Source organism: Prunus persica, chromosome G7, assembly GCF_000346465.2.
Source record: "Prunus persica cultivar Lovell chromosome G7, Prunus_persica_NCBIv2, whole genome shotgun sequence".
Lineage (NCBI taxonomy): Eukaryota > Viridiplantae > Streptophyta > Magnoliopsida > Rosales > Rosaceae > Prunus > Prunus persica.
Window position 1 is genome coordinate 11,311,980 of NC_034015.1, and position 26,630 is coordinate 11,338,609.

The window sequence follows — 26,630 nt, forward strand, 5'->3', positions numbered from 1 at the left end:
AAATAAAATAAAGTGATATTTTTCAGTTACTTTTCCAGTATTACCAAATGTGAAAAAGGAATCTTCCATTCTCATTCCTTGGAGAATGTATTGAAAAATGATTTCTCCTCAAATTCATTCTATGAACCAAACAAGTGGGTGTAAGTTTTTAAAAATCATTTTACGAAGACAATTATAAAGATTAGATTTTACAGAGACAATTTTGTCTCATAATACGTCTTTTCTTAATGTTAAAGAAGATTTTAAAGAAGATTTAAGGCGAATCTTCCCCGATTTTTTTTATAAACTTATAAATTTAAAAAAAAAAATCATTACTAATTTTCTTAGAACCACAAGCAGTTAATTCTTTTTGGCACTGAGACACTCTCAATCTCTCTCATCTCACATATCTAAGCATCTTCTCAATTGGCTGGCACTTGGTCCAAATTTCTGATTCAAATTTATATATAAACTTTTACACAATGCTACCAATTTTATTCCATTAAAACTTGTAAAATATCAAAACAAACTTCAACCACTATGCCTTAAAAGACTTGCCCAAAAAAAAAAAACCCACGTATTACATATTAACCCACCAAAAAAAATTGGGATTTAAAAGATGACCTAACCCGACCCCACAACTAATGGCCATAGTACATAATCAAAGGCTCCATTTCAACTGAAGGTCCCACCAGTTCCATATCCGGGTGGATTCCCACCCACACGAGTATTATGGGCTGCGGTCCAACCCGTACCTGTGTTGATCCCGATAGGGTGCGATTCCACTACTCCCTCCGTCACCTGGCCCGTGGGCTGCCCGGTACCATGTCCGGGCAGCGCTGACATTTGGTGAGCCCCAGTGGGCTGCCCTGTGGCCCCGGTTGGGGAGTATGTGTGGGTCCCAGTGCCACTTGTTGTGTACCCCGTGGGCCCACCCACGGATGCCTCGTGTCTAGCCGTGGCGTTGTGTGCCTTCGCCGCACACTTGTTCAGCTCGGCCTCCACCATTCTCTCCTCCCTCTTTTGGGTTGCCATGTCCTTTTCAACCGGGTCATGAGCTGTCATCTTCTCCACCTTTTTTTTTTTTGGTTGGAAAAACAAAAACAAATGGTGAATGAATAATAAATTCATAAAATGAAACACAAAAAACATGATTAAAATAAAACACATGAAATAAAACCTTTTCTTGCACTGTGGCTTTGGTCTTGTCCATGCCAGACTTAGCAGAGGCTGCTACATTAGCAGCCGTTTCTTTCACGGACCCCTTTACGTTCTTCCCAGACTGCATTTTCAGCTCACTTCCTTTTTCTTTCCTTTTTTTTTTTTTTTTCCAATCCAAATAATTTGTCTCAAACTTTGTTTTTTAGCACACTGTAGCAAGTTAATATGGTGCGCTTCAAATAGGCTCAAAGGACGTGTTGGAGTCGCGACACGTGGAATAATAGAGAGTTTAGGTGGGCGCTGGAGAGAACATCACGATCCCTGTATTGACACGATGCAGACACGTGTCAGAGCGTGCTGACAGTGTTGATGACGCAGCAGTTGGGAAAGTTTATATGGTTGCGACACGAAGATGATAATAATGACACGTGTCGTTTGCGTGTATCTGCAATCACCCGAAAAAAAAACACATAACACAAAACCAAAAAAAAAAAAAGCATATAAATAGAATGAAAATAACTCAATTGAACCAAGCATTTAAAGAGAGTTCGTTGTTTCCCGATATGCTTGGATGATTAGGTTAACAATTGAATCATGAACCTATCACAATCGGAACTTAAATTAGACTAACAATTGCATCATGCACCTAACGCAATTGAACCATACAAAACTAAACCCTATATTACACTACAATCATTATGATTTTAACAGAGAGATTTCATTCTCACTAATTTAAACCGAAACTCAATTCAATATATTTTAAAAAAATTCCCTAATTTAAACCGATACTCACTACCAAAAAAAAAAGAGTGCTACGGTTTTGAAAACCCCAATTTTATTTCGAAACAACCCTAATACATACTTTTATTAAGGAAAAATGGGGATCAGATCAATTTTGTTCTTAAATTATTGTTCAGGTTGCTTGATTATTTAGTTCATTTGAAATATTTGAGTTAGATTCGACAATATGTTTTAGAAAGTTTTATACGAAACATGTTTCAATAAAGCAAGGAACTTTTAACTTAATCCGGTAGATAGCTAAGATATAGATTGGAGAAAATTAGGTCAGACGGTACTATTTTACGTGCATCTTTAAGTAAACAAATTGACTCTAAAAAGAAAAAGAATCATCCTCAACAAACGAGAGAGAGAGAGAGATAACAACATGAAAGTAGATCACCTTATTGAACTTTGATAAGATGTTTGTGTTAAAAGTCATCTAAGTTTGCTTACCTTGTCTATTGAACTTTAATGAGACGTACGTGTTGGTCTCTTGTATAAATAGACAGAGAGTTCCAAAGTTATGAGTTTGTCTAAGCTAGATGCAATGCATCATGAAATTTTGTACAATTTTATGTAGATGGTCTACTCTCTTGTATAAATACGGAGTTTGGGATTCTATGAAATTCACTAAGAGAAGACAGACAAGTCATGTCCTATCAGTTTGAAAATAAGCCATGATTAAGACAAGTCTTACCTGAATATTCAATTCTGGAGATCTAACATTGTGGGAATGAATATTCATATCAAATTTGGTCAGCATTTAAACATAACTTTGCTTCCTTGATTCTAAATATTTATATGAAATATAGTCAGCATTTAAACATGTGCTTAATTCTCAACTTAGTTATAAAAAGTCTCAAGATTGAATTATTATTCTACTATATAAATTTACAGAAGGGCACTTCGAATGGAAATTACCTTTTTTTATTTATTTAAAGATGAGAGGAAATTTGATTTTGGGAAATTGTCAAACATTTGAATAAAATAAAAAAGTGTTGCAAAAATGTAGCAACACATGGTAGGCACCACTGAGTTGATTACCACGAAACATTTCTCCAACCACTTTTACAACGGAAGAAAATTTGACGCACATTTCCTCAAAATTCAAATCGACGGTTGAGAGGAGTAATAGTAACACAATAGTGAACCGGAGACGGACGGCCAACTCCCGAAACCTACTTTCTTTTATGACAAAATTAATAAAGCCTAATTAGTCACGAAATATGGTTACGTTGTTTAATTTATTTGCGTGTTTATATTATAACTTGATTCACAAAAAAAAGTTTGATTGAAAATGATTTTAGGAAGCAAAGTTATGTTAGGAAAGTAACCAAAAAATATCACTTTATTGCATTTCCATATTTGGTTTGCGTAGAAATGTAAAATAAAGTTGATTTAATTTTCCAATTATATCCATACGAAATCAAATTAAAAAAAGAATGCATTTAATGTTATATTGTAATTCTAAATTGTTAATGAGGACAAAATGATCATGAAAAATATACATTTAATACTGACTCATTTTTCAAAGTTTCACACAAAAAGGGAAAATGAAACTAAGGAGGAGATGAGTTACATTTTTCCCCTATTCCTTATGTACAAAACAACCATTTCTCATGTCTGGACTTATCAAATATGAGAAAACAAATGATTTTCCATCCTCAAGCCTCATTTTTCATGTACCAAACACAGCCTAAAGGGAATATCAACCATTTTGTCTACCCATATTATAACACGTGTACAAGTTATACCCCGTAACCATACTCCAATACCATTATATAATTTCTCAAAAAAGCTACAACTTTAAAACTTCAATGATGGACTTCCCCATCCAACACAATGACATCATCACCTCAACTTAAGAACATTTAAGTTTTTTGGTCAAAGAAGAACATTTAAGTTTAAAAAGTCTTATTTATAGACAATTTAAATTCAAAAAGGACCAGTGCTACTTGGCGATGTGACACACCTAGCACCGTGGTTAGAGCATTCACAATAGGCTCTCTAAATCATCTCATGAGACAAATTTTAGGGAGGAATTCGAAAAATACAACTCCAACCATGCTCCCTATTTACCTTCTAAAATTGAGAGACTTGTAGGGGCTCCTAAATCTGAGGAGAGAGAAAAGACTCCTAGTTGCTCCCTATAATTTAATGCTGCTTTATTTAAAGTGTATTTCAAACCTTTAATTAATGCCAACTATTTTTTATATTATTTTTAATAGAGATGGACCAATTAAAAAAGAGTTATAGCATTTATGACTCCCTAAACTAGATAGCATTATTGTATTTTAAATTTTATAGAGAACTCCTAAAATAAATTTTATATGTTTTTAGTTAAAATTTAACTAAAAAATAGAGAACATGATTGTGGATGCTTTTAGAGCATCTCCAACCGATATATCAAATTGTCACATGGACATGAAATGACAAAAATTGAAGGCTAAAGTTAGTCCAATCGAGTAGTCAAATCTTATATAGATTTGAAGGTTGGAAGAGATATGTCAAACATAACATATCAAAAAACTTGATGTCAAATATTATTTTAATATATTTTTTAGTCATGTACCCCACTATCATTTACTCACTTTAAAAAATTTATGCATCATATGGGCCCCATTTGTTTTTAAAAATATATAATAAAATAATATGATATTTGGCATTTCGGGTGGAGTTAAATTTTTTTTCAAAGTGTCAAATTGCCACATAAGTCATCAAATTCAAATTTAACATTTGACATCTCCCTTTGAAATGATTTTAGAGGCCATCACAGCACATCGTGTGTCAAATAAGTAACACGTCTTTCTAATTTTTTATTATTTATTAAATCATTGAAGATAAAGAGATTTTATGACGTCAAATTTGGAGGATGTGACATGAAAGTGTAAATAATTATAAAAAAAGAAAAAGAAATGCAAATGTCAAAAAAATAATAATATAAACGATTTATTTTCAATCGAGATAGTTCCGGAACTAGGTCAAACAATCTACTAAATACACCGAATAAAATTAGTTGCGATATGATTTTGTTTGATTCAAAATAACCCTTTATTAGATCAAGTGGCCGTTAATGGGGTTTAAGGGTTCGTTTGAGAGTGATTCTATATAGACAAGAATCACTTCTGAGAAGAAGTACTTCCCCATGTGCTTCTTCAAATAATCATTTTTAGTTATTTTAAGCGATTATAGAGAAGTGATTCTAGGTTCGAATTTGCACAACATCATGATAGTGTGTGTGAAGACACCATTTCCTATAGTTTATATTGTTGCTTATACTAAAAAAGGGTGATGATTTTCTCACTTACATTCCCTTCTGTTTAAAAAAAATAATATTTACTATAACAAAAAAATAGTGTAAGTAGACAAAAGAGAAGTGGGAACATCTCCCAAAAAACATTATCAAATAAAATGGCTCAAATTTGATCATAACCCTATTTTTGGTTGGGTTATTTTTCTTGACCTTTTATTATTATTATTCTAGCCTCTTGGCACATGCTCATGTATGTGTCAATTAGTTTTTTTTTAAAATTTTTAAAATTAAGAAAAGATAATATAGGTAGTTAAGTTCCATAAAAATAGGACTTATTATTTAATTTTGTTTTTAATTTTAAAATTTTTAATTAAAAAAATGTAAATTTATTATATTATTCTTATTTAATTAATAATTTTAATTATTAATGTTTGAATTTCGTTGGCATGTAAATTTAAAGCTTATGTTTTTATGTGTAGGTGTTGAGTGCTGGTACTGGCCACCCGCATATAAGCGGCAATTGCCTATCGCGCCATAATTTCCACAATCGTCACCCTAATGCAGCCCATAATTACGAAAAACCTCAAATCCCAACACGTCGTTTCACGAACTCAGCAGGGGCCACTCTCGTCATTACAAAAAATTCAACAGCACCAGGAGGGCCAACCCACACTGACACTGACACATACACGTGATAGCACAGAGATATTTTTTTATTTTTTTATTTTTTTTGTTACAAGATATTTATTTTTTTCACTTTCTCTTACATGGGTAGGCACGTCCCATCCCCGACGTCGAAAGTGCGTGGGAAAATAGACGGTCAGTATCGAATGTAAAATCAGTTAAAAGCCTGAGGCAGAGCATCGATCGTGTCACGCAAAGCAAGCAAAAGTTACCGAGGAGATCGAATCAGCTGTGGCCACGTCATCAGATATACAAAGTCCGAAGAAATCCGTGGCCCCGTCTCGTAACCCGTGGGTCCCACAGATATGGCAAAGCGGGAGGGAAGCCAAAGCTTAAATAGTCGTGGCCTCAGGCCCTCCTGGACACTTCAAAAGGGCCGGCGCTTCCTCCTTATACAACAGGCCACCGAGCCCAAGAGCGAGAGAGAGAGAGCGTGGAGAGAGAAGAGCTTCTTGTTCAGGTACTCTCTCTCTAGTTTTTTTTATTCATTTTGCTTCTGGTTGATTGTTTCTGTTTGGTTTGGCTTGTCAAATTCGGAGTTTTCTACTTGCATTTCGCTGTTTTTGATTGAATGTGATTTCATTTTGTATGTTTGAGCTCCATTTCCTGCTTCAATGGCGTAATCTGGATTAGATCTAGGCGTTAATGGTTTTCTATGGAGATTCAGATCTTCGTGTTCGTTTGCGACTGCAACTCCAATTTTATTTCCCTTTTTCTTTTAAACGCCTACGATTTTGAGCTAGATTATTATAATGCTACTAATATGATTTTTTAAGCTCGTTCATTCTCTATGGAGATTCAGATCTTCCTGTTCGTTTGCAACTCCATCTCCTTTTATTTTTCCTTCTCTTTTTCAACGGCTACGATTTTGAGCTGTATTATTAGATGCAACTGGTATTCTTCTTTTATATAATATACATATATATATTTCTATATATTTCTATTTTTATGGTTGATTTAAAAGAATTGAGCATTTCGAAGTCCGATCTGACTCATATGAGCGTAACAGTCTGGATTTTTTGTCGCGTTATTTGCCTTGGTCCTTTCACACATGATATCTGTCGTCATCTCTCACACCTTATTTTCAAGTATTAAATTATTTTTCATCATTTTTACGGTTAATATTATAATTTAATATTAGTTAATATGGATTCCGGTTTTTTCTGTTTGAGAAAAATAATAGTCCGTTTTTATGCGGTCCCCCCCATCACGCCCGAATTTTCTGACCATTCGTCTTCGTTCTCGTTTTTCCTTCTTGGCTCCTTACGTTTAAATGCCGCGTTTTATTGGGGCGGTTGCAAGTGCGTCCTGACTATTTTGCACATATTCGTGATAACTTTTTCTCGGCTGATAATTTTGTAACTTTGCGAAGCTTTGGCTAGGTTTGTTTTGAGAATTTGAAATTCCAACGAGAAATTCATTGTAGCTCCGTAACAGTGTTTTAAGAATATTCAAAGAACGATATTATGATTGGAATTTCAATTTTGGTTGGCAAGTTGGCAACAAATTAAATTTGATATTTTTTGGGCCATGGGCAAGTTGGAAATGTTCGGCACATTAGGAAAATAATCTGGTCAAAATCAAAGCTTTATCGTCAAGTCCATCATGCGTAGAGGAAAATGAGTTTTGTTTGTCATTTATTAATATTTAATTAACCTTGACCGAATGGTTGACCTGATCCTGATATTGGGAGAGCCAAACAATTTCTCTTCCGCAGGTGCTGTAGTAACGTTGAACCTGTATAAAATATGCTTATTTTTACTTTCTTTATTCAAGTTTGAGAGGCGTAAGGGATACCTTCACGTGACACGCCTCAATTCCTTGTCTGTTTAGATTCATTGAGGATTGAGAAGTCTGCCCATCATATGTTTATATTCATTTTTTCAATTTCTTCTAGTTTGGTGCGTTGCAACTTGCAACTAGCATGAGGGCTTGTTTCTTTATTGCCTATGTGGGGTAGCAGTCGGCACATAATTAAAGTTGTGGTGGGTCCTAAGGAATATCAAATAAAACCAAGAAAACTCTATTTATTCAAATCACCTTTTTTCGCAAGACTTTGTTGTTGGTACTTTTTACGTCTAATTTAAGGGTCAGTCCCCACCAATTGTATTCAAGTTTGAGTTACCCGTCTATTATTAACACAAAAAAACACTAATTTCAATTTTTATTCCTTAAAATTGTGGCATGCATTAAACATCCTCTAGGTTTATATGTGCTTGTTCTACTTGATTTGAAATTCTGGTGTGACTTATTGTATATAAAGACTTGAGTTGGGTTTGTAGTCAAATTGTCCGTTATGCATAGTGGATCTAATTAGAGCATTTATTAGGAGTCCTTTCTCTCTCTTCAGATTTAGGAGCTCCTAGAGGTCTCCCTATTTTAGGAGGTGGATAGAGAGCATAGTTGGAGTTGCATTTTTCCAAATGCTCCCTAAAATTTGTCTAAGGAGGTGATTTAGAGAGCCTATTGTGAATGCTCTTAGTGACACAAACTCCTAGTTTATATTTGAGTGATTAGTCTTTGCCATCTCTGTCTCAGCTGTTAAAAATAATATGTAACAAAACCAGGGAAGCTTGTCGGTACGTTTACACTGGTTAATAGTAGCGGCAATAACTTAGATCAAATTGGTTGTGTGATGTAAAGAGCTCCTCTACTTGTATGTTGGATTCTTTTGGATATTCCACTTGCCTTTCTGGTTGGTTTTGGTCCGTTTACTTTGGCACTTTGTTTCTGAGTGGTCGTCGTGTGAGGCTTGAACCTCCAAATATCTCAATCGGTTGGTGTATTTTTAATTCAACGTTTGCGGTGTTTCATTTTTTTGGTGCTCTTCGATTCAGCCAATGAGGAAACCCGCCTAGCCGTAGTCACTCTCGAGGTCTACAGGGAGGAATATGTGAGAGATCCGAGGAATAAAATTATTTATAATTGTTTCATGTCTTTTACCTTTATCCTTACTAATATCTCCTTTTCGTTTCTTGGTGTTGATATCCTATAAACTAGTATATAACTATTGAAATCCTGTTGTGGCACTACAATTGAATTATTCTGTTTTGGTGGTGCATTATGGACTAACCTCCTTTTGACAATTACATTATACTCAAGAGATTCGTTCTTCTTTCTTTGCAGATTTAGGAGCAATGGGTGCCGGTGGAAGAATGTCCGCACCCCCTACCCGTAAGAACGCTGAAACCGACAACCCCAAGCGAGTGCCATACTCAAAACCTCCATTCAGTCTCGGCCAGATCAAGAAAGCCATCCCACCTCATTGCTTTCAGCGCTCTGTTATCCGCTCCTTCTCCTATGTCTTTTATGACCTTACCATTGCCTTTCTCCTGTACTACATTGCTTGCAATTACATCCAGCCTCTCTCTCAACCTTTCTCTTTCTTGGCGTGGCCAGTTTACTGGTATGTTCAGGGCTGTGTCCTGACTGGTGTTTGGGTGATAGCGCATGAGTGTGGTCACCATGCTTTTAGTGATTATCAATGGCTGGATGACACAGTCGGTCTAATCCTCCACTCTGCCCTCCTTGTGCCTTACTTTTCTTGGAAGTATAGCCATCGCCGTCACCACTCTAACACAGGTTCCATTGAGCGAGATGAGGTCTTTGTCCCCAAGCAGAAGTCTGCTATTGGATGGTACTCCAAATATCTAAACAACCCACCGGGCAGGTTCCTTACACTCACCATCCAACTCACTCTAGGCTGGCCTCTGTATCTGGCTTTCAATGTTTCAGGGAGGCACTATGAAGGCTTTGCTTGCCACTACCATCCATATGGCCCCATCTTCTCCGATCGTGAACGATTGCAGATTTTCCTTTCTGATGCCGGTGTTCTTGCAGTCGTATATGGGCTATACCGTCTAGCTGTGGCGAAAGGGCTTGCTTGGGTTGTATGCTATTATGGAGGACCTTTGATGGTGGTGAATGGATTTTTGGTGCTGATCACATACTTGCAGCACACACACCCTTCATTGCCACACTACGATTCCTCAGAATGGGACTGGTTGAGAGGAGCTTTGGCAACAGTTGACAGAGATTACGGCATCCTGAACAAGGTTTTCCATAACATCACAGACACTCATGTTGCTCACCATTTGTTCTCAACCATGCCACATTACCATGCAATGGAGGCCACCAAAGCTATCAAGCCGATTTTGGGCGATTACTATCAGTTGGACAGGACGCCGGTTTTCAAGGCAATGTTCAGGGAGGCAAAGGAGTGTATTTATGTTGAGCGAGATGAGGGTGACAAGAAAGGTGTCTTCTGGTACAATAATAAGTTATAAATGTGATTATCAAAATTGCCCGAATGAGTGTAGGGGGAGTTTTAAGTTCTTGTAATGGATCCGAGCTTCCCCTTTCACTCATGAATTAGGTTTCTTTCGTCGCTTGGGACTCTACTTTAATATGACTAGTTGTGCTATTTCAATAATTTTCTCACCCCTATTTATTGTAGAATGCAAGAATGTTCTGTGCTACGTTCCTTTCTTTCCCCTCCAATGAATGTGCTTAATTTCCTAAGCAAAAAGCTTCCAAAGGCCTAATGAAAAATGGAACGTGCTAAACCAATTCTGAATATTTTCATTTTCATTTTCATTTTTGCGGTTGAGAAAGACTCAAGAGAGTCGTTTTAACTTGGAACTCAATTTCTGTGGCACAATGAATCCCTGAACGAGAGGGAGGCAGGCTAAATGAAATGATAACACATGGGCTTTGCTCAGCCACAGGACAATACTGATCCATTCCATCTGTCTTTGCTGCTTCATTTATATTTGGCACTCTCACCCACTCTATCTTCAACCCGTTTTTGAGGGATGTGGAAGAATAAAATCCAAGGGCTCCTTTGGTGAGCTAGATTATATGGTTGGATAGAACTAATAATCCTAGTCAAGTGTTTGGTGGTCTAAAAATAACTTGGAATGGATTATGTCTACTGGAGCCTAAATGTAGTAGAATTATGAATCCCACCAAAATGGGATTGGATTATGTCTATAATCATGCTAGACTATATAATACATTATTGGATTAGTATTATCCTTTCCGATCAAATGTAATCCAATCCAATTTCAATCGGGAAACATGACCCCAAATGTCCAAACATGAGTGTAAATTGCAATATAGCCCGTGGTGAGTTCGGAATTTGGAAGAATATTACTCTTCATTTTATTTCATCAGAAAGAAAAATAAAATTGAATTAAATGAGTGAGTTGTAAAGAAGGATACAGTAAATGAGTTAAGGATTTCTCGACGAAGTGTTCGATTTACTCCATGTAACAAAAGTAAAAGGTAAATGTGAGTTTGGCCAGTTAGTCAAGACAAAACAAAACAAAAATTTAAATATCGACCAAAATATATATATATATATGTTTACTGGAGTAGCCCAATCGATGTATCTAGTATAAACTTCAGCCCAGGCTTAATTACACTGGCCCAATATGCTCATCTATTATTCCAGGCCCTGTTATCATAAGAGGCTTCAGCGAAAAAATAAATTAGAAATCTGCAATCCAGTTTACAACCCTACCACAGAAGCCCATTATGTTGTTACATAATCCTTTTAACCACACCAATATATATAATGAATTGGATTATTATTATTTTAATAATGTTGTAAATTACGAACTTGAAAGGTATGAATTTCTTAATGGGAATGGATTATCTGAATCCTGATTACTATGTATGACTAAATCAAAGTTTACAATCAATGTCAGCATCCTCAATCCTGGGTTTCATAACATCAAGGGGAAATTGACATCAAATCACGACCATTTCAAAATCCTGTCGACGTTCGATGGTTATTATTTCTTAATTAAACCATATTAAGTTGGTATTATTTTCCATCAGTCAACGGTAAATGCATACTTACATGTTTCCATGGCCAATAGAATGACTTGCCATAAGAACAGAAAATCAGATTTATAAGTAACCTTGAATATCTACAAGTCAAAAGATTTCTTAGGCAAACATTTGGGTTACTTGATTTGTACTTCAAAAAGAAAAGCAAGACAATGAGAAGTGAAATCTCTGGACCACAAATCAACCATGAAAGCAACTGGTAACTAAACACATGCAAAAAAAAAAGTCCAATAATGTATGTACTACTAATTCTTTACATGTACACATCAATTGGTCTATGATATTAATTTGATGTATAGAGAAGAATCTTGTATATTAGGTCATACAACTAATGTTATAAGAAGAAAAAAAATTGTGTCTAGTGGAAAATTGAAATATATCTTGCTTGCATATGCATATTTCTTTTGTTAAACTATTAAAACAACGTTACGTTGTCGAATTGTGAATATAGACAATTTGACAATTTATTAAATTGATTCTTATTTGAACGTGCGAGTTAAATTGATTCTTAGTCGAACCTTCTCCAGAAAATTCAAAACTGTATGGTTAACCTAAAAAAGGGTTGAGTGTTTTTAGGTCATGTATATGGGTAGGCCAGCTTCAAATAATATGAATATGAATTACCGTGGGTAGGAAAAGGAAGCCTTTCTAGGCACAGAAGTTACCAAATAGTGCAATATATAGTACTTTTACTGTGCACTCGCAGTCTCAGAATACATGCAAACTGTAAGATAAAATCATCTGCAACTGCATGTGCATGTCAGATTCAAACTGATCATCATCACGTGCAACAACTCCTTAATTTCACATTCAATTTTACAGGAAGTAACCATATATTCTGCATGTGTTGGTTTGTTTGAGTCTGGTTTCATAAGCGGATATTATGGCGAGTACGTACAAACATGTGACATCTATGCCATAAATATATATATGTTTCTTTCTTTCTGTTCCTGCATAGTGCCTAAAATGAACTAGCTAGTAGCTTCTGTGTTCCATAATCATTGCCATCTCTGCCACGAAGTTATATACATACATACATATATATATATATATGTATATGTATTATTGAAGAATATAAGCATACATGTATCATGATCTGGGGTGTCCAAAGAGAAAGTAGCCTATCTAGCCTTAATCATTTCTGGCAGGACTATATATAGCACCAATTCTGGTTACACGCCATACTAATATAGGGTGCCATTGTTCCATCACATCCACTGCGGCCTAGCAACCCTAATGTGAAACACATAATATAATTAAAGAGAAGACCTAAATCCATATATGCATATGTATATGTTTATACCATATTTGATCAGTCAATAAGAGAACTATACTGAAATAAAGGACTCATAAGGAGGATTCACTAAAACTAGCAATCTATTATGTCCCACAAAGTACCATTGGCAGGTTGTGAGCCTTCGGCACCATGACTTGCCGATCATGGCTAAAGACCGCGCTTCATTAGAGATTTCTCACAAAAACACGTGGCATCCCCTCAGGCGAAGTCCACAGTTCTACATCAAAATCTCACTCAAGATGCACATCTCCCAAGATCTATAAAAAAAACAAAGTAACTGTGACATTTGACTACTTAGCCACCACTATGTCCAAATCACTATTCACTTTATACTCGGTACTAACTTAAGCATTGAAAAGCCTTCAACCGGTACCACACCGATGCCCAGGACCTCATTGCTCTTTCTTCATTTTGCAGCTATCCAACCTGCCAAAGAGCACATAAGAGCCGAAGGCAATATTGTCACATCCTGGGATTGCTCTAGCCCCCAACTCGCTTAACTTCGGAGTTCCTACGACTCCGAAGCCAGTGAGCTCCCAAAAGGCCTCGTGCTAGATGGATGCGGATGTGCACATATAAGGCACATCACCCCCTCTCCGTTGGTCGATGTGAGATCTTACAATCCACCCCCCTTAAGGGCCCGACGTCCTCGTCGGCACACTCGCACCACACGGCAGAGTGGCTCTGATACCAAATTGTCACATCCCGGGATCGGCTCCGCCGTAGCACGATATTGTCCGCTTTGGGCCCCCCTCTCTGCCCTCACGGTTTTGTTTCTAGGAGCTCATGAGCAACTTCCCAGTGGGTCACCCATCCTGGGATTGCTCTAGCCTCCAACTCGCTTAACTTCAGAGTTCCTACGACTCCGAAGCCAGTGAGCTCCCAAAAGGCCTCGTGCTAGATGGATGCGGATGTGCACATATAAGGCACATCACCCCCTCTCCTTTGGACGATGTGGGATCTTACAAATATGATCATTAAGTTGGGTCCAAAAGTATCTGACCATTTTTTAGCATCAACAAAATATATATTCCTTTTTTATTGAGAGATCCCTCAAATAATTTTATTTGAAAAACATCCTTTAATGTTCACTATAAATTTTTTTAATAATTAAGTGGTACTTTAGAAAAGTACTTGAATTTTAATAATTTATAATTAAGTAGCCAAATGACATTGGATTCAAGTGATTTTTTATAATGATGATCTTTGAATGAATATCTATAAAATAGACTGTTTAGATTAATAAAATACAATAATAATAAGTAATTTCTACAAAAATGTCCCTCAAATAAAAACTCTATCTCTATATATATCTCTTCAATAATATATACCAACCCTTAAAAAAAAATAATATATATATATATATATATATAGCAACCCTAAAAGCTAGTCAAGCTAGTCAAGCTAGGTGGACAAACTTTATAGCTATTATTGTGATCTTTATTAGGCAATTTACCAATCAATGTAAGATCATCACTCCATGGTAAATAATTAAACGTGTGTACGGTCAATTGATTCAAATTTGAAATGATGGTAAATTATTAGATTGTGGTTTTCAAATGAGTTATGCACGCATTAAGAATTTTATAATAAATTTGTAATTTAAATGGTTAAAAACATTTACTTATACAGTTAAAATTATTTTCAAATAGGCTTGCCATAATCCCTTGGAGTAGATTTTGTAAGAATATAAAATTGTGATTCATATTATAATAACACACATGCTAAGTACGTGATAAATCCATCCTTGTTCAAAGCTTTGGGATGGAATGAGTGATAAGCATTATTTCATTAAGAATTTTTTTGAAAAGGAGTGGAAGACTGGTAAGAAAAAATGCAGCGCAAGACACATGTTGGGAAAAAGCTGACAGGATCCAGCTAAGCATAACACGAGAGTGCGGTCGTGCAACCCAAGTTCGTAATTATTACCCAAAAATCCTAATTAGTAATTAAGACGTCAATAAAGAGTGGCCTCGCACTCGTTGGATTGGCTCCTGCTCTTGGAAGCAGCGGACGGCACGCACGTCGCCACGTGGCAGTTAAGATTGAGTCTTTGCTCTGCCATCCCGGGGCCGGCACTGGACTCGTGTGCTCTCTCTCTCTCTCTCTCTCTGATGACGCAAAACGCATCACCATGGGTGTCAGTTCATCACGTGCACATCCGACGGTTATTATTTTCTGATCAGAACGGAAGATCGACCGGTACATACACTGTACACATAATATCCAATTGAATATCTATAATATTTCCTCTGCGGCCGGCTATTAATTATTTTTCATTAGTTCTCCTAAGCATAGCATGAAAAATGAAGAGCTCTAACACAAATGATTGATTTTCTAAACCTTAGATAGATGTGCTGTAATCCATAGATAATACAAATACGATCATGATTATTCAGACACGAACGTTTGTATTTTACATTAATAGAAACGATGATTCTGTTTATCAGTGTTATCTTTGTGTATAGAAATACAATGATGTTTTCATACACAATAGTCCTTACTCAATTCTGTTAGGAAATTAGCCCCATTTAGAAGAAAAATGGTAAGCTGCCAGCTACCTAGCTCGTACAAATTGTATATAATATACATATAAATTGATGTAATTAGACAAGAATTACAAGGAAGGTTTTTTGTTGTAAAAAAAAGCCTTTTATATATTCAATTGAAGTAAAAGAATAAAGTAAAAGTTGCAAATTAAAAAGGATGACTAACCAATTTAGGGTTGCGTTCTCATTAGCATGACATGCACGAACGATCGTGTAAAAAGTCAAAAAAGTGAAAGCTAAACATCATGGCAGTTGCACCAATTGTAAAAGGTCACGTGCCATGTGACCTCCCCACTGAGCAATTCTCACCTAAACAACCCTTTTTGGCATTCACACATAACAGCTTCCATTAGCATTATTTTTGTGTCCAAAATTTCATACAAAAAGGATAATTATAAATTTTTAAACCTGGTTAAGGACCTTTCTTAATCTCACTTATGCTTAATTACAAAATCGACTGGTGAATGTTTTCATTTGTTTTTATACATAATGCAAGAGATAAAATAAAAATAAAAATATCTATTGTGAAGACATAGTCAAATATGAATTTAGATTAAGGTTTGGGATCGAAAGCTCCATTAGTGAGTAGTGACAATTCTTAAGACCGGCCATGCTGCTCTCTCTCTCTCTCTCTCTCTCTCTCTCTCTCTCTCTCTCTCTCTATGTAGCTATGAGATGAAAACATAGAGCCAAATGAGAAAAAAACATCCAAGTCGGTTTTGCAATTTAGCAAGAGTGAGATACCTCGTGCATCCCTACGTACTAGTTTGCTTTTATATACATAATTACATAGGATGCGAAACAATATTACGTTATTAGATTGTTAAGTTACATCAATATTTAATAACAAAACATCCACGATTCATTGTGAAGCAAGTTCGTTTTTTAATACAAACGATAGTCTAAATTACAGTTGAAGGGGAGTTTCTCACACACACACACTACCAAGGTGTTACGGTGAGTTTATATCTTATCTAGAAATTTTCCTTAATTTTTGTTCTTTCTATGGGACCAAATTGATACTCTTATATATAGCTACTTAAAACTCTCCCCCTACAATCTACATGCACACAACTATTTGCAGCTGCTTTGCTGGATCGTATCCAATTAAAGAGATGACCAAACCCCAAAACAATGGATGCTCAAAATCATTGTGCTTCCATATCAAGTTTCAGATCTTATAGGAATTCAGTAATGAAAAATTACAGACAAGATGGAGGATCAAACAGAAAAGTAACGATTTACAAAGTCTTATGTTTTTGGAACTTATTTTTGTAGTTTGTTTTGGTTTGAAACGCGGGATTAGGTACGGCTGTCGTACAATTGTGCAAGCCATGAACCTATGAGTCCATGACTTTGGCTTTATGTGTAGCTCCATATTGTCATAATTACCCATATGAAACTTATTTTTGTGCATGACGTGTGATCAATTTTTATAGAGTACGTGATTAATGTGGTTAGTACTTTTTAAATGTTGATCACGATCATGTAACAGTTCTGATGAAGTCCTATAAAAAAATAATGTTGGGGATGACATTGATGTATAGTATCAAAAGATTAAGTTGTCGTTAAGTATCAAAAATAGTAATATGATATAATTTCTGCTTTGGCCTAAAACCTTAAGCATTTTTTGAGGATCTTTCCTATTGAGATGAGTGATAATATACTAAACTCACACACACAACACGAATGTTAAGACTCGAACCCAGAACCACTACACTAGTGGGTCTTTTGCAAATCCTCAAGTACATTTGAATTTGCACGAAAACTTCCCTCATAACTAAGCATTGAAATCCCATTTCATGAGGAAGGATTAATACAAGCTAGAACACAATAAATGACAACTTTAATTAAATGATTGAACCACTCATCTCTCAAGGTTCAATCAAGAAGAGGAAGAAGAGGAGAATCATGCATTGAAATTTTACAATTGGATGATCCTAATAATGAAGTTCCAAGTTGAATGGAAAATGGGGATGTTTTGGTAATTTCATGTATGATGAAAAACACCATACATGTTCACATATATCCTCCCATACCCCAAACTCACAAAACATTAACATATAATATAATAAATTCAACAGAATACATATATAAGTATATAAAATTCCCAATTTGGGAAATAGGGGACCATTGAGTTCCATTAATTACTCTATTGACTCTAGCAAATTGCCAGACAAGGATTCATCCAACCCCTCCTCCCAAAGACAGCCTTTTTCCCCTCTTTTGTTTTTTTTCTTAGTTTTTTCCCATTTGTCCTTCCAATTTAATTAATTAATAATTAACCACCCTTTATATTAATCTTTCCCCTATATAAGCATCACCTTCATTCTAAACAAATATATACACCAACTTCCTCAATTTCCATTTCCCAACCTCTCTCTCTCTCTCTCTCTGTCTTCCCCCCTCTCTCTCTCTCTAGCCATTAAGTTCTCATGGAGGAGACATTAACCAAGAAGCAAACTTGTTGCTCAAATTTACCAGCAGCCCTAGCCATCCACAGAGACTCACAAACAATATCAAAAGCCAAGCCCAAAATTCGAATCATTCACATATTTGCACCAGAGATCATCAAGACAGACGTGGCAAACTTCAGGGAGTTAGTGCAGAGACTCACAGGAAAACCATCTGAAAATGGCTGCAGCAAGAAGAAGAATAAGAGGCCAAGGAATTTAATTCCCAGCAGCAGAGAAGAACCCAAGAAAAATGCATCATCAATGGCTGACAAGCTGGAGCTAATGAGAACTGGGTACATGGGTTTGGATCAATCAAGAGAGAGAGTCAAGGAAGAGGGGATGATGTGGAATGCAGAGAACTCAGGTGGGTTCTTGGAGAGATTTGCAGATTTGGAAGGGTTTATTCAGGAATTTGGTGAATTTCCTCTGCTACCCAATTTGGATGCCTCAAATTCTCACCTGCATGGTTTTGAAGGAACCCAACTTGTCTAGAAATATTTAGCAATTCAGAAATTAAAGTTTGATGTGTGATTCTCACCAAAAGAAAGAAAAGAAGAAGAATGTATGATGAGTTTCAGAGTTCTCTAAAATATTTTGCTTAATTTCTTGGGATTTTTAGAGGGTTTAACTTAATTATAGTACTACTTGTTTATCCATGTCTTTTTAATTTTTAATTTCCAATTTTCTTATGTTTTTCTGATCTCTCTCTCCATTTGATGTAAATACAAGGGTTAAAGACATATACTTCTGAGTGCTTCTCTGTTTTCTGCAGAGATATTGCAGTTGCATTCCATTTGGAAGTTGCAGAAACTTATAATATTTCTTAATTATTTCTTTGATTTTTTTAAGATTTAGCTTTTAAATTGAGCTATATTTAAGAGGGTTTGTCTCGTTCCATTTGGATGTAGGACTTCCTTCTTGTCTTATGTATGTGTTGTTGTGGGGCCTCTGTTTCTCTCTCTAAATGAAGATTTCTTGTTGAGTAATGGTACTCGTAATCCATTTGTATATCACGTTCTTATATCAATTTATGCGGTAGATGAAGTAGATAGCTATATCAATTAAAAAATATCAATGAATCATAAAAGAAAAGAGAATGTTTAATTTTAATTGATATGGATGTCCACTTCATCCCTTATATAAAGTAGTATGCGAATATAATATACATATATGATAAGAGTAGTATTATTGTTTGGGAAACCAAATTCTACGTGCATAAATTATATATTTTGATAAATTTATAGCTTTTCTTGCAAGAGTCTAATTGCAATTTAATTTTCCCCATTTATTACAGAAGTCGTCTCTCTCTTATCATGTTGGCATGGAAATTCCAGATACACTCCTCCAACTCCCAAGTTTTGTTAGTCCAATTCGGAAACTTCCATTGTTAATTGCCCACATGAAATTTAACACACAATTCTGCATAACCCACTTGTTGTTTTTAGGGGAAAAAACCACCAACTGCTCCCAAGTTGGCTAATAATTAATTAATAAATAAAAGTTATTAAACCCATAAACCAATCTAAGAGTTATTGTATATTATATCCCATTCCCATCTACAAATGTACGGAAGATATATACATATATATAAATGTACGTCTATATGTACACATACATACATACCAACCAATTGTACCATGAGCAAATGAATAGATGTGTTTTTTAGTGCAAGAGATAGTCTAAACTATAGGGGAGGGAGATTTTTCAGACACACAATTATGGTGTTGTGGGGATTCGAACATAAAACCTCATGTCTGGAAGTCAAAACCATTTTTTACTGCGCTAAACCCTGCCGTTGGAGATGAATAGATGTTCAATTCACACCAAGAGCTGTAAAATTATTTTCTTAATTTATAAGAAAATAAAATAGAAAAAGCCCAAGTTCGCATCAGGGGTTAATAATAATAGTTGACAAATAAACAGCGGCGGAAGTCAAAATTTTTGGTGAATTTCTTATTCGCAAATTGTTATATTAAGATTTCTTATTTCTTGGTGCCACAAGTTAAGTATTTAAGTTAATGAAGCTAGATTGAGATGGCAGGTGCAACACCATTAACCAAACCACAATTAGTGCCTCTATGATGCTCATATAGTGTCATCTGTTGTTGATCCAAAACGACCGTACACAGAGAGTCAATGCCTCTAGAACATTACACGTGTAAAATCTAAAGATTGAACTCGAGAGACTGTAATGAGAGGTTATAATGAAAGGATCCTTTATAGTTATCAGATTAATTGCAAAACTATTATTGGACGAACAGATTGAACCCCTCAACACACCCCCTCACCACAGCCCCTTCATTGGAGAAGCTTTGTGATTCAACATGTTTGTACAATTTCTTCTCCTACAATTTGAAGTGTCAACAACAATACATCAGCCCGTTGATGCACGTGAATCTCACAATGCATCAACGGTCCACAATCACCTACGCACATCAAAGTGGCAAGGGCCAAAGGGAAACACAGCCAACTAACCAAGTAATCAAACCAAAGGAAAAGGAAAATTAAATATTGAAATGGCTTTCCAGATGATGTAAGGTCAAGCTTTGGAGGCGGCATGTCGTAAATCAAGCATGACAGCAGAGCAGATCAATAGTCAAACAGCGTGGTGCATTTTAGTCAAACATGTTCACACTTCACACCAACCTTTAATTTACAAATATTTTCCCTGTTCTTATCCGGTGAATCTAAAAATCATCACAAGGGCAAACAAATTATATAATATGCTTTAAGACTTGGAGGAACAACCACACTCAATTTTGGTCCGTTGACTTGAATTTAACAGAAATAAAACATGTCACCTATTTTTATGGTGATTATTTGGAAAATTTTGGAAGACAACAAGAAAAAATTAAAAAAAAGCAACATCTCATTAAGAGAGAGGGAGAGAGAGAGAGAAACAGGTGTAAATGTAACTATTATTTTAATTAATATCTAAAAATTTAGAAAAAAAAATTTGAGTTTCCATACATAGAAGAACCTTTAGCTCTCATACTCCATGACGGTTTCTTCCAGGGGAGACGAAGCTGTATCCAACCTTGTAAGTACTTCAGGAACTCCAGCTGCATCCCTTATTATCTGCATCAAACCCAGTAGCAGAATTTAAAATCTGATCGCAGCGCCCTATATGAAGCCACCACTCCGCAATATAATAAAAGATCAAAGCCGATCTAGTATTAAGATGCGTGAAAATGTTCATATGTATAGTCACCGGCCAACTCTTTTTCCTTTTTTCTTGTTTTGACAGTACCACAGGCCAACCATACACAGTTATAAGCAACTAACAACCCATAACCAACTTCAAGCAAGTGTATGGAAGTGGTGGAGAAAGCATGGCTACGCCAGTTTGGCACGTATAAGCTATATAAGATAATGGCTCATTCTCAAGATTCAAATGTCTAAGTTTGACTCTGGGAACAAGGTTTGTGGGGGAGATAGAGTGCATCTGTTAGTGTAGCCTTTGTTAAAAGTCAGAATAACAAAGTCAGAAAGTCTTGCATGCTAAGTAAGATTGATTAAGAGGAAATATTAGAGTCGGTTCATATAATAATACAACACAGAGACAAAGGTGAAATGACTTCTAATTGTCAGAGGTAAAACACTTATAAAGACTTCACCCTTAGAACACAATTGATTCCAAGGTTAGTGAGGTCAAAGGTAAAGGGAGCAAATGTAAACCTATTTCATCTGTTATTAAATCCAGGATAATCACAACATACAATAATAAGATCAGCAAAAGGCATTACCGTGGACTTTATTTATGAACTGTTGACTTTATTTATGAATATTATTCATGCACAAACATCAGACTAATGAAAGGGTCAAGGTGATCTAGGGAAAATAATGGATTTCAAATACATCATATATCTTTTAGCAAAATATACATCATGCACCTTATGAGTTTAACCCTCTTTAAGAATGTACTTTAGAAATTTAGAAAAGTTTCTACTACAAATGATGAAAACAAAACAGATGCCCCCAAGAAAAAATGAAACTTCATTCGTCCCTAAACTATTTGCCTACATGCAATAGATTTTAACTCAATTTAGCTATATTTTTGTGAAGACAGTCTAAAACTCAAATTGAACAGCTGTTTTCAGTTCCACCAAGTTTCATATTTCAAGACTAAGGAGATTAATTACTTAGGTAGTCATCTAATTCTGCTAATCATTATGGGTCAGAGTTTTACAATGTAAAACATAACAAATTAGGACTGAATTATGAAAAAAAAAACTCAGTGGGATACTTACAAGTATCTCTGTATCTAGATACGAAATCATGAAGAGTCTCTCAAAAGCTCCAGCTGCAGACACAAGGTAAAGCATACAGGCAAGAATGAGATAAAGCAGTATTGGATGAGGGTGAAAAGTTAAATTGCTTTATTTTATCATATTGGATGGAATATTAGCAGGGAGAGGCATACACTGGTACAAACAACAGTGAAAAACAATAAAACTAGGCAAGCATAAAGCAGTAAACACTTGCCATGGGTTCATAATGAGATCTAAGTTAGCATAGAGGCGAAAGTAATATAAGAAGGTAATATTGGCTGAGGTTCAGAAGACAAATTGCTTCTTTCATCATATTGGATGGAGCATAAGCAGGGTCGGTATATGCTACTGCAAACAAACATCGAAAAATGAAAAAGCATCATCACATATGCACAAAATCCCATACCATCTAAGATGATCGCTCCCACTAATTTTTATGACTGAATTTAGTGATGAGAAAATTATATATTTATTGTATCTAACCATTTAATATTCTGGATTCTAGGCTGCCAACAAATAAAACATGCAAGAAAGAGCAAGGGTGGGAATTTGGAAACTCCATTCGAGACACATCTGAGTGGTAAAATTGTTAATTAAACAAAACATAAAATATCTGCAGCTTTTGAAGTCACAATGTTTCAACCTGAATTATAAGATCAACTCTCTGGTTATGGGTCCTAAGCCTCATCCTCGAGAGCGCTTTACGGCAACCAACCAACAAAAACGTTCAAACCAAGAGAGAGTAACATGGGACACCTAAAGGTTATATGAAAAATTATAATTATATCAAGAATAAACTGTAGCTGGCTAAGTAGCAACACCTTAAGATACCTCACAATTGACACAATACCTCACTATATACTCAACCTAACAGCCGCAGAATCTTGTAAATGGAAAAACCTCCTTTGAGGTACCTAATCATAACACAAACCACTACCAAGGTCATCAATGACTGTGCCCTTTGAGGCTTGGGTATTTAATCATTTACCTTGCCTCACCTCCCAAAATAGACACAAAAGGAGGTTGGAAAAAAGAGAGCGTTCATCTTTCAAGAAAAGCAAATGTTATAGCTCTTTTAACACCTATGTAAATTTAACTAATATGAAAATAAAAGGAAAACTTATCTTATTGTAAAAGGAATGATTAGCAAAGATACCATGTTCAGAATTTATAATTTATATATGCCTCAAAGAATGGTAACAACATTTTCAGAAAATTTATGGTGGGCATATGATGTTTAACCAAGTCTCAACTAGTACCCCCAGGTATACCATCGACACCCTTAGATTTACAGAAGGAAGAGCAGGAATATTTGATCAATCTACAAAGACAAAATGGCTGGTTGCTGCAATGTCAAAACAGCAAAAGTTGCCAAAGGTAGAGAGCTTATGAAAACAGTTAACACATGGTAAAATCATCAAGCAGGAGGTTAGGATTCATTCACAAAAAGGAATTTACAGGCATCATAGCATCTTCTAATCCCAAATAGTCAGTTCCGCAAATTTCATAACTGTTCCCTTACATAGTACTTGGCCACAGCACAGCAGATATTCTTCTGACAATGGATTTATAGGAGTTGACTGGAGTGATTCATAGACTTAAAAATAATTCACAAACATCTTTCTATCCCAAATAGTAAGTTTTCCAAAATTTCATATACTGTCTCATTACGTGTTACCAGACCACAACAGAGGCAGATATTAAAAGGGTTGATTGCAGTTCAAGATTCAACTCTGCAACTCAGATAAGAGAATAACTGGGTAAGAAAAAGATCACACTTACTTAAAGGAACTTTCAGCCCACTGGAAAAGGCATCCCTAATAGGAAAAGGAAGTTGTTGCACTGTGCTCACTGCCTGACCAAATGCACCTTTTAGCTGTTCTGGTATTGTCTCTTCAATAACTGTTGGTGTCTCGAGAATTCCCTCAACATATTCCTCTTTCATTCGAACTGGTCCCTCCACAGATAACTTGATTGACAGAGTAAATTTGCTTTCTATCTGCAAAGAACCAGAATATGCTTTATAATGAATGCTCATAAAAAGTTACATCAACAAAATTCAAACAGAGCACACAAATAGGAGGTGGAAACCGAGAAATGATAGGTAACACCATGTCTAAATCACGATTATGCCTTGACTATTTGTTATCACAGAAAATACTATCAGACTAATAATTTACTTCTCTTTCTCTCTCCCTCGATAATCATACTAATTGCATTTATTTAGAGGGGCAGAATTGAACTAACACAAATAATTGCTAGGTTTTTTAAGAGTCCAAGAAAAATGACAAAAACAAGATGCAAAATAGTTCACACAGATTGACTGGCTGATCTTGTGATGTTGTACCTAAACAGAATGCACAAGCAAGCCACAGTTCTAATGCAAACATGACCCAACTTGCCCTAACCAAGCACTAGTGCTTCAACAGAAATAATGACCCACCTAAGTTCAATATCCATAACATATTGTATTGGAGCTGCGGTTTCACATGGAGATGTGACAAATGCAGTATTTATTCTGAGTGCTTCATCATATATATGAAAGCATTCCATGGACTGAGGACTTCAAAAGACAAAATAAATACCGAGTTCAACAGTTTCAAGTTTGCTGTAATCTCTGCATTCCCATCCTTGATGACCACCTCCATTTTTGACAAACTAGCCAAAGTTGAAGGAAACCTCCTGCAGCAACAGAGAGATTGCATCAATACGTTAAGCTACCTTTCAGTTCAAATTTCAAAACCAGTTTGTTTTTTTTTCAACCAATCCAACAATTAAAAAGGTAAATGTATGCAGAACTCACTGAAATATAAATCTAGCAGCAAATAGACCTGGGCTTGCAGATCCAAACCACTCGAAATTCCATCGACCTTCCAAAAAAGGCGACCTGGGTAGCTGAACAAACAAGTGAACATCTCATCCAAACCAAAAGAAAAAATTGTGGGAATTCATTGTTTAGATATGTGCCTACGTTGTAGGACGTGGTGTTGGATTGACCCGCTCCAAACTAGTTATCCTCTCATTCACATCAATCCGCTCCATGTCTGTTGTCTTTCCAGTGACCAAAGCCTCAAAACCCCCAGCATCCTTAAACTGAAACAAAGGGTTTCAAAACAAGTCAAAGAATTTCAGGAAAAAAAAAAAAGTACCAAATAATTTGAATGGAGATCATGATGTCACGGTCCATATTAATTTGAATTTTAATACTTAAGCACTGTTGTAGTTCGCATGTATACTTTCCTAGCTCAGGAGAAAGCGAATTTTGTACTGAAAATGGCATATTCTCACATTACCACTTCCTAAATAGCTAATCAGTGCATAAAGCTATCAATTTCTCTATTAATTGACATTAATCATATATATTCAGAGAATCGTATATGAAAAAGACGATAAAATTGCTGAGACTCACGGCAAGAAGCAGAGATTCTTTAGCTGAAAGCCTCTCCATTTCCTTAGCATACGCGGCAGGAGCTCCGGGAACGGCCTGCTGAACCATTGCTCGGCACAGGGATCGCCGGAGTCGAAGTCTCCGGTCTCCGGAGATTCTCCGTCCATACTGCGGCCACTTTCCGACAGGGACCAGTGAAGTGGTGGTGGTGGTGGTGGTTGAAGAGAAGGACGAGGACAATGAAGACGACGACGAACAACAGAAGTGAATCGAAGCAATCGCAGAGAGCTGGCTCTGAACGGACACCATTGAAGAGAGAGAGAGGGAGAGTTGAGAGAGCAGGGCTGGCTGGGTTTGAATCGTCTGATATAGTAAGGAATGGACAAGACAGGTGGGTGGTTGAAGGGTGCGAGGGAAGTGGGAAGGCTCTGTGTGTGTGTCTGATAGAGGGGTGTTTTCGTCATTTTAAAAATAATACTAATATCTATGTATTATCTTGTTTGGTCTTTTTCAATTTTTGATTGAATTTGTTGGCGAATCGGAATCGGCGGCTGCTTGTCCTGCCGCTGAGTTTTTTTGCCAGCGGCGTGCGTTTTGACTGTTAGTTTGTTACCGTTCGTTTTTTTTTTCTTCCCTTCTTTTTGGTCATGTGGGTTGTGTGACACATAAAAATATTTAATAACGACAAAAAAAAAAAAAAACATATTTACCTAGATGGATAAGAAGGCTGTAAGGATTTACCAAGTTAATTCGACACCATGCATGTTGTTAATTTTTTACAGTGTATAAGATACATATTTTGTGAGGATGTACAATGAAGAGTTATGTCTCACATTAAAAGTCAGCGATCACACATATTTTACGTCACTTAATATGTGTGTTGTCTATGTGTTACGTAAGTTAATAAACTTTATATGGGCTTATAAAGAATTAAACTATTTTCCTATTATCAAGTA

General features: G+C 35.9%; 4 protein-coding genes across 4 annotated transcripts; 2 read left to right on the forward strand and 2 right to left on the reverse strand.

Annotated features, from left to right (window-relative positions):
• On the reverse strand, positions 417-1,908 carry LOC18769446 (18 kDa seed maturation protein). The gene is made up of 2 exons (XM_007202611.2): positions 1,160-1,908; positions 417-1,053 (listed from the first exon to the last, which is right to left on the reverse strand). The coding sequence occupies exons 1-2, from the start codon at positions 1,265-1,267 to the stop codon at positions 655-657; spliced, it is 507 nt and encodes a 168-aa protein (XP_007202673.1). The 5' UTR covers positions 1,268-1,908; the 3' UTR covers positions 417-654.
• LOC18769718 (delta(12)-fatty-acid desaturase FAD2) lies at positions 6,188-10,426 on the forward strand. The gene is made up of 2 exons (XM_007204334.2): positions 6,188-6,317; positions 8,984-10,426. The coding sequence occupies exon 2, from the start codon at positions 8,995-8,997 to the stop codon at positions 10,141-10,143; it is 1,149 nt and encodes a 382-aa protein (XP_007204396.1). The 5' UTR covers positions 6,188-6,317; positions 8,984-8,994; the 3' UTR covers positions 10,144-10,426.
• Positions 17,752-18,843, forward strand: LOC18771409 (VQ motif-containing protein 25). The gene has a single exon (XM_007203969.2). The coding sequence runs from the start codon at positions 17,995-17,997 to the stop codon at positions 18,505-18,507; it is 513 nt and encodes a 170-aa protein (XP_007204031.1). The 5' UTR covers positions 17,752-17,994; the 3' UTR covers positions 18,508-18,843.
• On the reverse strand, positions 20,756-26,322 carry LOC18771057 (probable plastid-lipid-associated protein 13, chloroplastic). The gene is made up of 7 exons (XM_007203458.2): positions 25,696-26,322; positions 25,258-25,379; positions 25,090-25,173; positions 24,872-24,968; positions 24,069-24,285; positions 22,266-22,318; positions 20,756-21,093 (listed from the first exon to the last, which is right to left on the reverse strand). The coding sequence occupies exons 1-7, from the start codon at positions 25,981-25,983 to the stop codon at positions 20,998-21,000; spliced, it is 957 nt and encodes a 318-aa protein (XP_007203520.2). The 5' UTR covers positions 25,984-26,322; the 3' UTR covers positions 20,756-20,997.